At 43.3% G+C, this 17,011-nt stretch overlaps 2 protein-coding genes and 1 long non-coding RNA gene across 5 annotated transcripts in view; 2 read left to right on the top strand and 1 right to left on the bottom strand.

The window, feature by feature from the left end:
- Nucleotides 1-2,320: 2,320 nt before the first annotated feature.
- Nucleotides 2,321-16,184, top strand: RNF185 (ring finger protein 185). 3 transcript variants are annotated; one of them, XM_084539048.1, is made up of 7 exons: nt 2,321-2,531; nt 7,960-8,191; nt 9,780-9,798; nt 10,449-10,561; nt 11,139-11,193; nt 12,915-13,032; nt 14,473-16,184. In XM_084539048.1, the coding sequence occupies exons 2-7, from the start codon at nt 8,010-8,012 to the stop codon at nt 14,568-14,570; spliced, it is 585 nt and encodes a 194-aa protein (XP_084395174.1). In that variant the 5' UTR covers nt 2,321-2,531; nt 7,960-8,009; the 3' UTR covers nt 14,571-16,184. The 3 variants fall into 3 exon arrangements, with proteins under 3 accessions (XP_084395174.1, XP_084395173.1, XP_084395175.1); XM_084539047.1 differs by lacking the exon at nt 2,321-2,531 and adding an exon at nt 2,635-2,755; XM_084539049.1 differs by lacking the exon at nt 2,321-2,531 and adding an exon at nt 2,679-2,755 and having other exon boundaries at nt 8,001-8,191.
- LOC311446157 lies at nt 3,295-16,637 on the bottom strand. The gene is made up of 3 exons (XR_014698772.1): nt 16,386-16,637; nt 12,880-13,112; nt 3,295-5,296 (listed from the first exon to the last, which is right to left on the bottom strand). It is a non-coding gene; the product is annotated as an uncharacterized lncRNA (long non-coding RNA).
- A 308-nt stretch (nt 16,638-16,945) lies between these two features.
- LIMK2 (LIM domain kinase 2) overlaps nt 16,946-17,011 on the top strand; it is a 30,102-nt gene continuing 30,036 nt past the window's right edge. Inside the window, exon 1 of the mRNA XM_084539039.1 lies at nt 16,946-16,996. Coding sequence (XP_084395165.1) covers nt 16,981-16,996 — 16 coding nt within the window. The 5' untranslated portion in view covers nt 16,946-16,980. The remainder of the gene's footprint in view (nt 16,997-17,011) is intronic.

Below are 17,011 nucleotides of genomic sequence, written 5' to 3'. Positions count from 1 at the left end.
TCTGTTCAGTGCTTTCCCAGCTTGGCTTGGTGGATCTCATCCCAGCCCAGCAGTACTCCTTGTGGCGATTTCTTTCTAACTGTTACAGACACTGGGATTCCTCTCACAGACTGTAACACTATTTCAGCTTGATTATTTTGCTTCACAGATGTCAAAGCACCAGATGCTTCAAAGTATGTTTTACTCAGGCAGATCAGGCAGAGCTCAGTGTGCTTATGGGCCTGGTTTTTGAAATGTGTCAGTTCCCAGAGACAAAAGTACAGGGGGAAAAAAAAACAGATGGAAGCATGTCACATAACAGAAAGAGCTGTATGGTTTCCCACCTTTCTGGTGAGACAGAAAAGTGAAATCAGCAGGAGGTTTTGCAAACTGCTCCTCTGGCTGGACAAGGCAAAAAACTCCCAAACAGAAACCCTTGCATGGAAATGTTAAGGAAGGAAGAATATTCCCAAATGTAGTTTAATACTGAATTAAGATACCATTAAGTTCAAACTACAAGTAAAACAAAGAGTTGATGAGAAAAATGCTGATGGGAAGTTCTGTGTCTTTGATTCTTGATATATGTATGACTTCCACAACTATGAGAATGTTTGTGCATAGCACAGATACATAGTGCCATAACCATCGTTTGAGTCTTGTGACTTAGATCATGAAAAAGTGAATACATCAAATTAATTTATTCTCATGCATGCCATGAGAATGAACTGGCAACCAGGCTACAGTTTTTTTTTCCTACCTCTAACCAATTACTGACTACCAGATACATTGAAAAACAATACACATAACACCTTTAGAATATACATAAACATTAATGGTATTTATATCCCTATCGTGCAAGTGATATTTAGCTGACTTCTTAGTTTCATCAAGGAAAGTATTCCCTTGCATCGTTTATTATTGCCATTCAATTTAATTCCTTCACCAGTGGGAGTAAATCTGGGTTTACCTACTGTTTTAAATAAGATTAATCGGACAGGAACAGCCTTCTCTGTAAACAAGCTTAACATTTACAGTCTCTTCTTGTAGAACATCCTTTCCACTCACCCAGTCTTATTCACTGTCTATCTCTGGATATTTTCCATTTTAAAAAGAAAATACTCACTAGGAGTGGAACAAGGGTACTGTAAACATGGCATTATAGAAATGCATAATTATATTCCATTTTTTCTGAGACATAAAGGAAAGTATTAAAATGAACACTGGGCATTGTAAGTATTCCCTGGCTATGTCGTCTACAGCAGTAACTGTATTTCTTTACAAATTGCTTTTGTTATCATAAGATATCCAAACAATACAGGCTATTCATAGCATTGCTCTTACTTCCATGATTAAAATAGCACAGGAAAAAAAATCCTCTATTACTACTGAAATTCCTGTGACTATAGACGTACATGGTGACTGGTCTAAGCTGGTCCAAATTTCAGAAGCTCGTCCTTGTTTTAACCAGCATCTGGAGGACACCATTTATACCTTTGGGGCCTCATTAACTTCTCAGTAATCTGATATTACACTGTGATGCCGAAGTTTTGCTTACGTGCTGAAGTTGTGCCAAGCCATGCTGCTTTACTGTCTTGGTGAAAATGAGTAAGCTTGTCTCATTAGAGAAATTTTCACACAGTAAATACACTGCTAGTGTGGGTAGTGGAGCTTCACAATGCGTGTCCTAGGACATAACCACAGTAATTTTCAGATACTATCTCCATTTGCACCCCAGCTACAAATTTCCCAGTGCAATCCATCACCATGCACAACAGTTCCAGCAGGGCTGCTGGATGACTGCGTTGTCATGGGTTTTGCCAAGCCTACGTGCTACTGTAAAGTGTACAAAGGCTCAGGACATCTGTTTTTATATTGCTGAACACTTCCCAGCTGGCACATTCAAACCCTCACATGAGACCTGTATAGTCACAGGACATCTCTGTCAGCGGACTAGCCTCAGGCAGTATCCTTGGTCTCTTTCTGAAAGGCTCCCTTGGCACTAATCCCCACTTGTTACCTTACCTGTTCCCTTGTAAGGCTCACTTCTAGCAGGAGACCTTAGCTCAGGATTCACCCATTTTCTATCAGGTAGCACAAGCAGCACTTCCAAGCTGTTTTCCACCTCAGCGTCCTCGGGACTGGTGGGTATGCTCACAGCAGGACCAAAGCCCTCTGGTGGTGTCACCTTGGCTCTGACAACTCTTTCAGACACTAGGCCCCCTCCTCTCCCTCTTCCAAAGCACCTCAGAGCTGTGTAAATACCTTTATAAAGCTCTTTGTTCCCATCCCGGATGTGCTCCTCTGCTCAGATCCTAGCACTGCACACATCTGAACAACGATTCCCCTCAAATCCGCCTCCTTCCTTTCTCTCCCCACCGGTCCAAACGCTGGCTGCGGCTGACGACCTGCACTTCTCGCTCTTTTCAGAAGTGGACACCCGGCGCTGCCCCCGCAGGCTGCCGAGCTGCAATCAAAGCAGAGCAAAACGTCAGAGCAGAAAGCCGACAGGGAGCCGTGGGGGCTGAACGCGGGCAGAACGCGGCCCGGCTGATGTGAGACCGGCACGGGGGTCCTGGGGGAGGCCGGGCACGAGGCACCAACCGCCCCCTGCCCCGGGGGAGCCCCGTGCGGGCGGAACGCGGCCCCGGGGCCCGGCGGGGAGGGAAGGGGAGGCCGGGCCGGTCCCTTCCGCCGGGGCCGGGCTTCCGGGCGGTCAGGTGACGGCGGCCGCTGGCAGGGGAGCGGCTCCGCGGCTCGGGGGAGCGGCGGGACCCCGGTGAGCGTGGGCCGGGGGCGGAGGGGGCGCGGGGAGGTGCGGGGTGGGGAGCCGGGAGCGGCCCGGAGGGGCCGGGCACGGGCAGCGCCGGGAGGCCGGGGCCGCTCCGCCCGCCTTCAACGAGCGGGGCGGGGGCTCCGGGGGGCTGCGGGGGATAGGGGCAGCCCCGGTGCCGGTGCCGGGGCGCTGCGGGGCAGCCCCGGCGGTGGTCCCGGCGGCCTGCCGTGTGCCGCCCCCGCTGCCTGACCTCCGGCCCTTGCTGCCGCCGTGGCGGTGTGCTGGGCCCGGGGCCACCCGGCGGCGTTTTCTGGCGAAATTCCCGTGCTGGGCGGCTTCCCGAGCCTCCCCGGCCGAGCCGAAACCCTCCTGCTCCTCCTCCTCCTCCTGCTGCTGCTGCTGCGAGGGGCGCCTGGCGCTGGGCAGGGTGCGGGGCGGCCGCAGGGACCCGAGCCGCTTCGGGTGCTGGGCTGGGAGCTGCCTGGCGCCCCTCGAACCCAGTTTGAGTGGGTTTCTGTTTTCTTTTTTCTTTTTTTTTTTTACATCGTGATGTTAACGTGGTTAGCCCACGGAGCACTTAATGTTTTACATAACACTCCAAACCAGGAAAATGCTGGGGCAGTATTACCCAACTGGTTATATCAGTTTGCTTTTTCTCGCTCTTTTTTTTTTTTTTTTTTTTCCTCCTGTAGACTTTGTGAGGTAAGAGGATAAAATCTTTGTTTAAGGATTTGTACAATGTTTTCTTGCAGTCTATATTACGCTTCTAGGGAATGGTTAAAGAAAGAGGATTATTGTAGTCACTTCCTTTTTTTGACAGCGTGTGACAGTGGCTGGCATTTGTGAGGTACATTGAATCCTCGGAGCTGCCAAAAGCGCCTTTCAGCTGGGCTCTTACCCTGGAAGCAGCGACTAACCCAGACCTGCGCTGCAGAATCCCAATTAATGAAATGAGGCCAAGCAAGGGCACATTGGTTTGTAAGGCAAACGGGTGCTCTTGAAAGATCAAGTGATCGCACAAAGTTGTATGTTGGGAGCACTTTGTGGCAGTACTAAAAAGCAGCTACGTGATGCTGGCCAGCTTCCAGGAAGTGAAAAGATGAAGTTGCAGAAAATGTTTCTGAGGAGTTAAAATGTAACGTGTTTGGTGGACAGAGTAAAAAGGTAGTCAGAGATAAATGGGTATTTAATGATTAACTGTGGGACAGCCATGTACTTGGTAACATCTATCTTAAAGTTACTGTCAAGAAGTAAATGTACTTTCTTCCAGACACTGCCAACGATTACCAGCTCAGATTATCTGTTACTTCTACTTGAAGTCCAGACAACTGTAATAGGTTAAGAATCAGATTCTTGTTACGCTTGTGAGCAGGAGGTATTTATACAAACAATACTGAGCAATACTTTCTAGATTTAGCTAGGATTTCTAATGTTAATATTCCTTTTATGCAATCTATAATGTATCTAAAAATGCCATTATCATTGTGGTAATAAGAAAAATAAGCTGACATTTTCCTTTCCATTTGAACAGCAAGAAGTTCAGAAACTAAATCAGAACTTTCAGAAAGGAACTACAGTTGGGACTGTTTCTGTAATTCCAGACAAAATAAGAGCCATTGGCAAAGAAATATGGAAAAGTGTCTTTCTAGTGGAATTTGAAATCTAACTAGGCGCCTCTTATTTCATTGGTATGTGTTAGACATTGCAAAAAGAAAGAAATTCTAGGTTTTATAAATAATCTAGCCAGAGTCCTATCTCTTCACTGGATATTATTCTTATGGCTCATGAAAGAAGATTAAAAAGTAAATACTTCAAACATTCTAATATTGTAGTGCTGTGAACATATTCTACAACTGTTTCACACTGATGACATCAGCTTCTAATTTATGTTCTCTCTCTGTGTCTTTCTCAGGCTGAATTATTGTTCACCTGCTCTGTTTCCAATGGAATTTTTCGTATGCTTTAACTTATGCTGAAAACTCTCCCAGTCTGTCTTGAACAGTTTTTCTTGTATTTTTAGAGTCAGGTCAGTGTATTTTGGCAAATACAGTCACTTTTACTTTGCTGAGTCCAGAAATATGATCTTTTACTCTATCTATTGTGCTTACATTTTCCTGGTGTGCAGTTTCTCCCACTAGATTTACAGATTAGTTTTTAAAGTATTTGAGTAAAATTTCTTTCTTATTGCCTGTTAGTGAGATTTATATTAGCACACAGACCTTACCTGTTTCCCATGTTTAATTCTTTCAGGGAGCAGCTCCCAGCTGTCAGGAAACATTCAGGTCCCAGTGTGCCATCTGTTTCTTGGAGGTCTGCTTTCACCAGCTCTGTTCAGCCACACTTACTCTTTACACAGCTCTGTGGGATTCATGCTGGATCCCTAAACATGTTACTTTCCTTACACATCTTCTTCGACTTCCACCAGACTTTGCCAGTTTAGGAAGCCTTTTGAGGATGTTTTTTTGTTTCTTAACCACTCATCTACTGCCACTCTTGGTCTCCTGATGTAGTCAATGTCAGCGATTCAGTCACTTTCAGAGCAGCCTGTTGGGATATCACAGAGGTGATGATTAAAATGCTAATTAAAAGGCATTTGTACTAGTTGTTTATTTCAAAGATAAATTTCAAAGATCAAAGATTTTCCTATAAATATCTAGAGAGCAAATAAATAAAGAAAAAGAGAAAAGTTTTGAGTGCTTGTAGTTAAATAACAGCTGATTTTTGTATCTTTCCTTTTGTTTTGTTTGCAACTCATCATGCCTGTAGTGTTAATTTGGACACCTGATCAAGGGCAAAGGTTTAGCAAACTGCACTGACATCTGTCCAGTCAGTCCTCTCTAAATTCTGTTAACTTAGCTCCAAAAATTTTAAGATAGCCCAGTGCACTCAGTCTTCCTCCTGAGCTCTCTGTTGAACAGCAAATGGGGTCTGCTTGGCCTGCTCTGTTTATTTGCCTCCACCCCTCCCCACCCCCAATTTTGTCTTGCAGTTTAAGTGGCTCAAGTGCTATTTCAACAATTTTGAGCTTGTCCTACATCTGGAACAAGTTGAATTTGCAGTTGAGCTTCTGCTTTAGGATTCACAGACCACACTCTCAAGTGACACGATACACAATTATCAAATGTACATTTTAGTCATTGGATGCTGTTTCATGCTTGCATCTCTGTAAGTGTCCAGCGTGCTTTGCAGATCAACAGCCACGGACAGCGCTTGCTGTGGACCTAGTTATGTTAAGACATATTCCACAGAGAAGAATAAAGGATCGTGAAGGCTTTCCAGAATAAGATAGTTCATTTTTATTGTTACATTTTGATACATTTTTGATATTTTAAATTGTTTAAATCCTAATAGGTCATTAGGCACATTCAGCCTATGGAGAAAGAATTAAGAGAGGATTCCAGTACAAAGTAAAAATGACCTTCCAGGAGAGTAGATTCAGTGCCTGTCACGTTATATCATTTTAATCTTTCTTCTGTCTCAGCCACCTTTATTCCATTGCATTAATTATACTTCTGTGGATTTCTCTATCATGTCTTCATAAGTTGCTGATTTCTTTTCATTTTTCATAGTTACTGAAGGCTATTTTTTTTGGTTTGGTTTAGTTTTCTAAGCAGGTGTTTGTGAAGATAAAGTGTTTTTTTTTTTTAATGATTCTTCATATTTCTGGGGTTAAATATATGACATTTGATTTGGAGAAAAGAACTTTGCTTCCCGCATTGGATTTAGGGACATGTAAATTAATTTATTTGCCTCCTGCACATGTTTACCTTATGTTATATGGTTAGATACGAGAGCCAAGCATCTCTTGTACCCGTTCCATAAAATGATGCCAGCATTTTTTACAATGTGTTGTAGTTCCCTTAACTCCCTAAAACTAAGGAGACTAAGTCTCCTTAGTTTTAGGGAGGTTTTCTTAATGTTGATATTAATTTCCAGCACACTTGTATTGGTCTGAGCTGATAAGCTTTCAAACATCACTGAAGAAGATAGGTTGATGCTACTAAAGATTCTGGTAGTAAGGATGTGTGAAAACTCAGCTTGTTTAGCGCGTAGTTTGTGGGCTGGCAGTGTTTCCATCTGCCTTGAACTAACATGAATTTTAATTTTGTACAATAAACTACCTTGCTGCTGAGTGTAAATGAGGTCACAGTGTGAAATGCTAAGAGTCAGCAGTGTTGAAAGCAGTGTATGTTGAAGTACAGCATCTGTGAATACTGAGCTGCCCTTCTGGGACACTGTGTGAAATGATGTAACTGAGTGAAAAGCTCTACAGAAATAAATTTCATCTCTCTTGCTGTAACTTAGTATCATTGCTGCAGTACTTCTGTGACGCTCGAGTACGATGCTTTACTTGATGTTTTCTTGACCGTGCAGTTGGATTATATTTTATGAAAAAGCTTTTGAGAATAACAGCTAGAGATGCTGAGGTTTTATTTTGCTACCACACACTTGTGCTTCAGCACTGCTACAAAGACAGAACACTGAGGAAGCTTTTAAAGCTTGTGGGGTAAGTTTGTAAGGAAATTAGCTTCTGAAAAATTTAGGGTGCACTTTTCACATGTTTAACTGCACTTGCAAAAGGTTCAGATAGTCACCTGGTTCTTTCTCTCAACCTTTTCTAGATATTCATATCCCTGCAACAGCAGCATGATAACAGATTTATAAAAAGCACAGTGGATTTTTTTAAACATTTTTGTTTTGGTTAAATAATTTTTGTAACTGCTGAAACTGTCTCTAGTTCCTATATTTAAGTCTTGAAATAGTAAAAGTGTTTCTGGAAATGTAAATGTCTTCTGCTGAATCTCAGAGTTTCAAGTACTATGGAATTTGTATATCGAGGAATTAGACTGGAGAGGTTGTTGCTGCTGAAATAAGTTATCGTCGTATTTATCAAAGAAGATCATGAGAGTTGAAAGCATGTCAGCAGCACATTTAAGCTTAGCACTTAGAAATGTTTGATAGTTTGAAAGTATGACTAGGTGGGCTCATCTTTCTCACAGCAAGTGGTGTTAAAAGCCAGGTTGTACTAAAGGACCAAGTTATCTCTTGGATATGTTAAACTAAAACCATCAACAGGAGGATTCAGGTGCTTCTTAGGTAAATCACTGCCAGTTTGTAAAAGGTCAAGAATACAATGCTGTAATGCCAATAATGTGTTGGGTTTTTTTTTGTTTGTTTGTTTGTTTTTTTCCCTTTCTCATTTTTAGGATTCCAACAGGAAAATTTTCTTGATCTTGTATCTGTGCAGCTCCTCAGAATGGCAAGTAAAGGACCCACAACTTCCACATCAACAAAGAGCTCCAGTACTGGAGGGACCAGTGGCAGCAGTAGCAGTAATGGTGCTGGGGAAAATACGAATCAGGACAACACTTTTGAATGTAACATCTGTTTAGACACTGCCAAGGATGCAGTTATCAGCTTGTGTGGACATCTCTTCTGGTAAGTACTCCAAGTCCCCACAGATAAACCAGATCACCGTGCACCTCTATGATCATGTAAAAGCATATTTTTCTTTTTTTTTTTTTTACTTTTTTTTTTTATATATATATATAATTCTAAATGTCAAATAAAAATCTGTTTGTCTTAAGCTGAATAAGGACCATGTCTTTGGGTTAGAAGCAGTTTGCGTTTGCATCTAAACTGCTTTTATCTATTAAACGTTCATGCTCCTAAGAGCAAGTTTCTTGCATCTTAAACCTTCTGGATTATTTTGTAAAAGCAAACAAATGAGGAAACCTCCTTAAACAGTTCGATGTTGATTAGTTGTGTGTGTTGTTTAATCAGTGCTGCCTGGTCTAGCATAGTTATCTTGTTCCTATCTAAATTCTTTCTAACCTGTGCATACCTAAAACTACATCTGAAAGCAGTTATTTTTTTATTCTTAAAAAACATGCTTTTACATGTGACCTAATTCTCTTTACCCATGGTATGCAGTTGTAATTACTAAATTTTCAGTTCTTTGATTTGTTTTGGTTATGTATTGCACAAGTATGTTAAGCATGTCACATTTATTTAAGTAGCTTGGTCAACCCTTATGTAGGATTGACATGTCCAAATGTGTTGGGTTTTTTGTTTGGTTTACAGTGGAAGCTAAATTGTGCTTATTAATAAGGAGGCCTAAAAGAGCACTTCTATCTGCTAATATATGTAACATCTAAAGGTACGGGTTTTTAATTTAAAGGAGATAGAAAATCACATGATGATGACATAGAAGTTATTGCAATAATTTTATCTTAATATCGCGAAAGGATTTGGAAAACTGGAACTGTAAAAAATAACACTTATCTTGTTCAAATAATGTTGGAAAGACTGTTTTGAGAGCAGATGGCTATTCAGCATTTTTATCTTGTAGTTTTCTTCTTTGCCTTCAATGTTGAGTTGCCACATTAATTTAACCTTAGGAGTAGTACTGTGTAATGGAGGTTTCTCTGTCTTGAGAAACCTGGTCTGATCTCACAGCTGACCCTGTCCTAAGCAGCAGACTGCACTAGAGGCTGCCTGAGATCTGTCCCTTCCAGCCTGAATTATCCCATAATTCTATGAATGTGCCCAGTGTTTTAGCTAAATGTCTCTTGCATGACTTCTGGTAAGGTCCTGGAGTCTCATTACTGGTATTTTTCTAATTTGCATATTAGCTCAGGGATATCTTCCATGGGATCAGTAGGGAAAATCCACAGTAAACACCAGAAGATGAATTGTATCTCTCTAAAGAGTCCCCCTCTGTATGGGGCTTTGGTATAGATGAAGATGCAGGAATCAAAGGCGATACGGAGAGAATCACGTTCACAACATAGTTAGATTGCATAACCTGAAAGGACCAGTGGAGATCAGGCTTGGGCTGTGCTTTCAAAAATTGTTTTAATGGGAGGTTATGGAACTGGCCCAGCTGGATTCCAGGGTTCTGTTGTCTGTAAGCTGTGCTATCCATGGTACACTTCATATGTTTGTCAGATCGAGTTGTCAGTAACTAATTCTGTTTTTCCCTTTTTTCTTCTCTGTGAACAAATTGTCCTGGGAATGCTCACAGTTGGCCTTGTTTACACCAGGTAAGACAGGTTTCCTTTTACTTCGTCTTTCATCAGCTCCAATGACTCAATAAAGCCCTCGGTTCTCTGGAGTATCCCCCTCTTCAAATGCGCTTCTATCTCTCCAGGGCAACTGCAGCGTGCTAATGCAACTTCATGCGCAACAACTTGCAATTGAGTCTTTTGGAAAAAAGAAAACTTAGATTCTATTCTGCTTACCTCCGACTTTTCATGTTATTAACCACTGGACATTTGTGGTTTTGTTAGGAGAATTACTGTAGGCTGTTTACTGAAGTGTAGTTTACAGGCTTAAATGCTGAGTGCACTTGTTGCATATGTAGTGTTGCACGTTGTGGTACCATTATAAGAAAGGAAGATGACAGGAAGGTACCTGTGCTAGCCCTTGGCCTGTGAGGGACTTTGGTACTGTTTATTTCATAACATTTTCTCCAGTGCCATTCTGAATCTGTATGCATCAGCAAATAGATCATGGCAGACAGGCAAAATGCCAACACTTCAAGAGTACTTGGCATTTAGTATAATGTTTTCCACTGTGGCTTTCTGAGAAGTTGCTAAATCTCTCTGCCTGGATGCAAGTTAGGTTTGCATGTTGTTGTTTCCATGGTCTTTTACTAGTTTTCTCATAATTTCCTTCTGTTCTTTTTTTTAAGTGGCTAGAAACCAGGCCGAACAGACAAGTATGCCCTGTGTGCAAAGCAGGAATCAGTCGAGATAAAGTTATTCCTCTGTACGGAAGAGGCAGCACTGGACAACAGGACCCCAGGTAATGAACCCAAATACAACTATTTGTGTGAAAACTACCAGGGTTTAAGGTAAAACTACTGAAGTGTTTGATTCACAATGTGAGATATGTTGCCAAAAGATGGACAGAACATTCAACTCTGCCAAATATTTCTGGCCCTTTCAGGGCTTGGGTCTACAGACCTTACTTCTTGTTCAACTGGCAATTTGTTTTAATTTGAATTGAGTGTTAATTATCAGTTATAAATGGTAGGTTGCATGGAATTATGTTATCTGACTGGAGAAGCTTATATCAAATGTTCACGGCCTTCATTGGTCCTCAGTTTCCAGCCTTTGCAATGGAATATTTTATTACTCAAAAGTGCAATATCTTAGGTTAAGGATGTGATCCTGAAGGTTCATGTAGCTAGTTGGTCTAGTCTAGTTGGTCACACACTACCTCCAGCTTTGCTGCAGTACGGCCCTGTGAGAGTGTGCTCCATGTTTGTTCTTATTAGTCAGATTTTTGCAGATACTTATTAGATCTTATTAGTCAGATATATTGCAGATACTGTTGTCATGCATCCTTGCACTTGAGCTAATTCCACAACTTCCTGCAGAGAGAAAACTCCGCCACGACCCCAAGGACAGAGACCTGAACCAGAGAACAGAGGGGTAAGTGGAGAAAAAAAAAGACTTTGAGCAATCAGGTTGTTTTTACTTAGGTGTTATTTTTCATCTTGGAGGACACAGTGTGTGCATAAGGTCCTGTATGAGGGTCCTGCAGAGATCACCAGAGGTTGTTAGTGAGTAACTGACAGCTGCTATGTGGCAGAAAATTCCATTTGCATAGTACTCTTTAGCATCCTAAAGAATGGACTAAGTTCAATTGCACTTGAAGTGGGATCTGTGGTTTGTTGAGGAGATTGCAGAGTGAACTTAAACAGCAGCTGGCATATGGTGAAGACATAGGAGTGAGGCAGTAGGACAGACCACAGTGTTTTCTAGCATGATGACAGTGACCTGATGAAACAATTGCCTATTTCCGTGTAACTCAGCCTAGGGTCCTCAGAGAGCATGTACCTCACGATTCAAGCAAACAACTCTGCTGGGTGTGATTAAGGAACATCTTAGTTGTTCTCTCTCGCCAGGGAGTTGCTTTCTTATTAAATCATTTGCTGTGCTTGGTTCGACTTTTTTGCTGGTGCTGCAGGAAGTCAGTAGAGTCTGGTATGAAGACAGCAGTAGCCATGCTGCTTTCTTATTTCCTACAAAGGTAGGACTTGCCATGCAAGGTACTTTGCTGTCCCTTTTAGATAGTGACAGAGCACTTGACAAGAGTTGTGGTCAAGACTTAACTCATCAAATCTTATCATCAATCTCATCAAATACTTATCAGCCCAGAGATGTCTAGCTTTTATTATATGAGTGAAATCCTAATGGTACTCCACTGTTTGAAAAACCACTCTGGCCTATCATCTCCAGAGTTGAAATCACTGTTTTAATTCTGAAACCAGAGGACGGGTTTCCAGATTATAAAAGATAAAACTGTGAGTTGTCCAGTTTTCAAACATGACATAACTACTTGGATTCGTATACAGTTGGTTCCCAAATAATACACCGCTTTTATACAGCAGGATTCATCTTAATTCAGAACACTTACCTTTTGATTTGACAGAGAATTTTAGTCTGGAGCTTCTGGGATCAATGTTGTTGCACTGTAAATCTTCCTTTTTATTTATTTTTTTCCCCTCTTTTATCCACGTCTTGCATTCCTGTCCCAGATGACTTTATATGGCATCTCAGTTAGAACCTTGGTGTGGCGGTGTGTTTTGTTTTTTGATACTGTTCTTATTTATGATGATCTTTGCATCCCACTTGCATTTATTTTTTACATAATGTTTAGACAATGCACATGTATCAGAAAAATCAATGCAGTTTATTTTTCACAGTATCTTTCTTATAGCTATATGATTAATACCTATTAATACAGAATTATTGATAGAGTTTTAAAATGTTTCAAAAAGAATTGGTAATGTTGATTTTTTGATACATTGATGCATATATATACACATTATACTGTTTTAAATTGAGAAATTATAGAAACACTTCTGCTACTTTGCAGCCTTCAAGCAAGAAGTGTGATTCCTACTTTTCATTTTCTCAAACTCTTAGGTGCCTCTGGCAAGTTTGCTACTGTGTAAAACACTTTACCCATGAGAACTTGGGAAGTATTTAACAATAGTGGAAGACTGAAAGTTGCCAGGCTGCATGATACCCCTTCAGCCTTAAGAAAGCCAGTGAGAGGGAACATCTGCACTTCTGTAAAATATTTTGAAATAGGCTTTAAATTATTTGTACCTTTTTCTCCTCTTCCATTGTTTTGTTCTCTGCAGGGATTCCAGGGCTTTGGGTTTGGGGATGGTGGCTTCCAAATGTCATTCGGAATTGGGGCGTTTCCCTTTGGTATATTTGCCACAGCGTTCAACATAAACGACGGGCGACCTCCTCCAGGTACCGTGCATCCTGTCTTCTCAGAGGGTCCTATCACAAACAGATCTTTTACAAACTCCTTCGTAACTTGGACAAATAGCCTGTTAAATGACAAACATTAATGGTAAAGTAAATCAGTACTGTATATAGAAACAGAGGATGAGGGGAAAATGCCCAGTGGAGAAAGGCAGTTTATTTCTTACATGTTTTGTATGAGGGCTTATATAACAAGCAAGTTTGTCACTTCTGTATGATTTGCTGGATGCCCTGTTGAGAGGCTAGAATGAGGGAGGGACAGTGACACTGGTGACTTTCCCCTTTAATTCTGAAAAATGAGGCAAGTTGGACTTGAGTTTCTAGTAAAAAAGAGTCCATAGGGGTGTATGGAGGAGTGTTTTGAAATATATAAAAGGTGAAAATGAAAAAAATTAAACTGGTGCTTTTAGCCACAACAGAATGAAAGTGAAGATTGATCCTTTTTTTCAGAAACTTACTTCAGAGACAGTCAGCTGTATTCCACAAGAAATAAATTTATGGTGAAATTACTTCACTGTTTTTAATTAAGGAAAAACAGCCAATTACTTCAACTAGTGTTGCCTCTCTAAAAATTAAGTAATCCCTAGAAAACCCCCCTCCCCATCTGTGCTGTAGACAAACTGAGTCTACCTGTTTTGAAAGAGAAAACCTACTGCCCAGGGTTTTCTGGACTTCCTCTGTGAAAGGTTCTGCCTGGCAGATTTTCCATGTGCCGTACGGCCCAGGAATAGTAAGAACTGGCAGCACGTTCTTCATGTCACACCTGTGTTGTCTGTCAGTCAGATGAACTTGCCTATTAACTGCACTTCACTCTCCACTGAAAATTCGTGTGGAGATGTGACAGAGCAAAGAAACATGAAAATGTATGCTGCTGTAACAGCCATTGTTTCACAAACCCCTTTATCTGCTTTTCATCTGTGGTCTCAGTTCAGCAGTTCCAGAAAGGCACGTCTTGAGCTTTAACCTTGTGTGCTTCTCCTTAGTTCTCTTAGTCAAGCGTATACACGCAGCCTTGTTTTACTGTTTGCTTATTCAGAGAGATTTCACCTCGAGAGGAAGGAGCGCTCAGGCAGAGGTGGTAAGAGTCCTTAGAATGGAGACACCTGGCAGTAGTGAAGTTAGCTCAGCGCTGTCCCCAGAAGTTCTCAGCACAGCCCTGTGCATACTCTAGCACTTGGAGCGGCCCACTCCTATTAGTCACGAGCAGGCTTACTGCAGGTCCTGATCCAGGGAGCTCATGCTTGTCTTCCTTTTGGTTTTCCATCACGGCTGGCCAATCTAAGAGTAGGAAATACTGACAGCAACAGTTTTTCAGCAGAGGGATTCCTTGCCTATTTGTCCATTTATGGATGTAGTATATGCAGAATACACAATATCCTGAAGAAGAGGAAGGTGCTGAACTGTTTTTTACTTCCTGTTTTCCAGCTGTTCCAGGGACTCCTCAATATGTGGATGAGCAGTTCCTATCCCGCCTCTTCCTGTTTGTGGCTCTGGTGATAATGTTCTGGCTGTTGATTGCATAAATCTCTTCCATTATTCTCTTTATTCATGGCCGGCAAGGCCATTGAAACAGTTACAAACTGCATCCCCATTCCCATTTTAAACCTCTTGGTGTCTGGTTCCATAGCTAACCATGGGTTTCAGAAATCGATGGTACCACAGCACAGTGAAGAATCTCGCATTTTGCACCAGAGTTGGAAATTAAACATTGGTTAAAAAGTGTATTTCAGCTCAGCTGTCTTGTACAACAGGTTCCTGCCACAAACCATGGGCCTAGCTTTGAGCTCTGCCCTTAAAAGAGTGCTGCTCTGAAATCCTGTGCCAAGCAGTTACAGCAGGTTCATGTGAAAGACAGTTGCCTCAAGGTAGGCTGGACAGGTAAGGAAAAACTTCTGCAGCGTGAACAGCATCTCGTGCTTGGCAAATGTGACGGATCTGCCAGAGCTGTGGGTGTTATTCGTTGTCTTCACATCAACATCCGGCCACCTTCAGGAAATCATCTGCAGCACTGCTGGGAATCCTTGGGCACAGCACATGATGCAAATGGAACCAGCCGTGGAGACTGGTTTCTCTTCTTGCCGTTTTTTTCCCAGAGTGATGGAAAACTCCTGCCTGAAGCAGCTCAAGTGGCTGTTAGAAGGGATACAAATTTATGCTGCAATTTTTTTAAAGCCTGAATTTTCTGGAGCCAGACACTGGAAGATTTTCTGGTGAAGCCGGGTGGGGAGGCCGAACAGTATGATATACCTGTCTGCCTCCCCCAGCCCCGCTCCCTACTGACAAAACAGTGTTGTCTTCCTTGGTTCTGTGCAGCGGCCGTTGGCTGCACTTATGGATAATCCCCTCACAACCTTGCCACCATAGCTACGTTTCTTTTTCCCAGGGCTGTGAGACTTTCTACGCAAGGTCATGTACTCCAAATAAAATCCTGTAACAGACCTGAGACCAGCTTGTTTGGGAAGAGGAGCAAGGGCCATCTTTAAGTGAGCTTTGAGCTTAAGTTTGTCAAACTGTAAAATTATACAGAAGGAAAAATGAGATACTGCCTCTGCTGGCACGTGCCACAGTAGGGAACGTTTGGAAGAGCTTCTCTCTGCACCTGTGTACAGCTACAACATGCCACAACAGAACGGCTCTTGTGCGAGAGTCCCTGCAGTATCTACCAAAGATATTCATTTAAGTGCTGGAGAAGACCACAACCACTTCTGTGATGAGGGGAAAATATTTCAGAAGGTGAGCACTCTGTAGCCTCTTCAGAATCCTGTTGGGTATACAGCTTTAAAAAGTATTCCTGATGTATTTGTATAGATTCCTTCAGAACAGCAGATACGATGGATTTCCTAACAAGATGAACAATTTTGATATTTCTCTGACGAGGCAATTCCATGTCTTTCTTTTACTGTTTTTAGATTGTTTTGATTCAGATCACCCATAGTCATAATGATTTCCTGCAAGGTGAATATTGTGACTTCCCTCACAACAGACGTACGACTTACAAAACAGATCAACTCAGAGAAAGTTTGTTTCAATAGTTAGACTTTTTTCTCATGTGTATGGATAAGTTATGTGTACGGGCAGGGCACTTTGATTAATTGTTGTAGAAGCATATTTATGTAACTATAAAACGTTTACTTTGAGCAGCGTGTCAGAGGATGACTGATGTTTAACTTCCCAGCCTCCACACTTCCACCTGGCAGGTCCAAGTCTGAGAAGCAGTGGCAGCTGTGTCACGGCCTGTCAGGCTTAGGCCTGCCTTTCCCTGGCTGAGCGTATCGCTCACGTGAAGCCAGCCCCAGTGCGGGTTCAAGGTCTGTCCTACAGCACCTCCAGACCCTTACCGTGTCCTGCATGAGGTTCTCAAGTGCACGGAACCTCACCTCACCTCCACGGGGTGCTGAGGACGAGGAGCGGGGACAGGCCGGAGATCGCCTCGCTCACAGCCGCTGCGGGCGCGGGGCAGCAGCTCTGGCGCTGCGGGGAGCTGGGGGCAGCCTCCGGCGGGGCCGCAGACGCGTAACGGGGGCAGAGGGGCTGAACCGCCCCTGCTAGGCCGCGGGGTTATGGAAGCGGCGGGGTGACTGAAGCGGGCCGGGGGCGGCTGCCGTGTCCGGAGCCGTTCCCCCGCTGCCTCGTACCGCGGTGCCGGTGCCGCCACAGCCGCCGCCGGCCCCCGCCGCGCTCCCTTCGCGCCCCGGCGCTGCCCTGCGCCTCAGAGCCCACACGGTGGGCGGGCCTTACAGCGTGGCCGCGCCGCGATTGGTCCCCGCCGCGGTCAGCGCCACGCTGCGGCGCGGCGGATTGGCTCGCAGCCGTGAGGTGGGCGGAGCGCCTATTGGCTTGCGGCGATGAGCGGGGGGCGGGGCTCCGATCGGGGGCGTGTCCCGCCGGCGGCCCCGCCCCTCCCGCCCCGCCCCGCGAGGCCGCCGGGCGGTGATGGAGGCGCCGCCAGGTGAGGCCCGGCCCG

This window comes from Aythya ferina, assembly GCF_964211825.1.
Source record: "Aythya ferina genome assembly, chromosome: 17".
In the NCBI taxonomy this organism is placed as follows: domain Eukaryota; kingdom Metazoa; phylum Chordata; class Aves; order Anseriformes; family Anatidae; genus Aythya; species Aythya ferina.
This window is presented reverse-complemented; position numbering and strand designations above follow the sequence as displayed.

Excerpts from the sequence above, each read along its gene's own strand:
- RNF185 (XM_084539048.1), top strand. The coding sequence starts at position 8,010 with ATGGCAAGTAAAGGACCCACAACTTCCACATCAACAAAGAGCTCCAGT. Across the intron at positions 11,194-12,914 it reads CTGAACCAGAGAACAGAGGG|GGATTCCAGGGCTTTGGGTT; the intron begins GTAAGTGGAGAA and ends TGTTCTCTGCAG. Across the intron at positions 13,033-14,472 it reads CGACGGGCGACCTCCTCCAG|CTGTTCCAGGGACTCCTCAA; the intron begins GTACCGTGCATC and ends CCTGTTTTCCAG.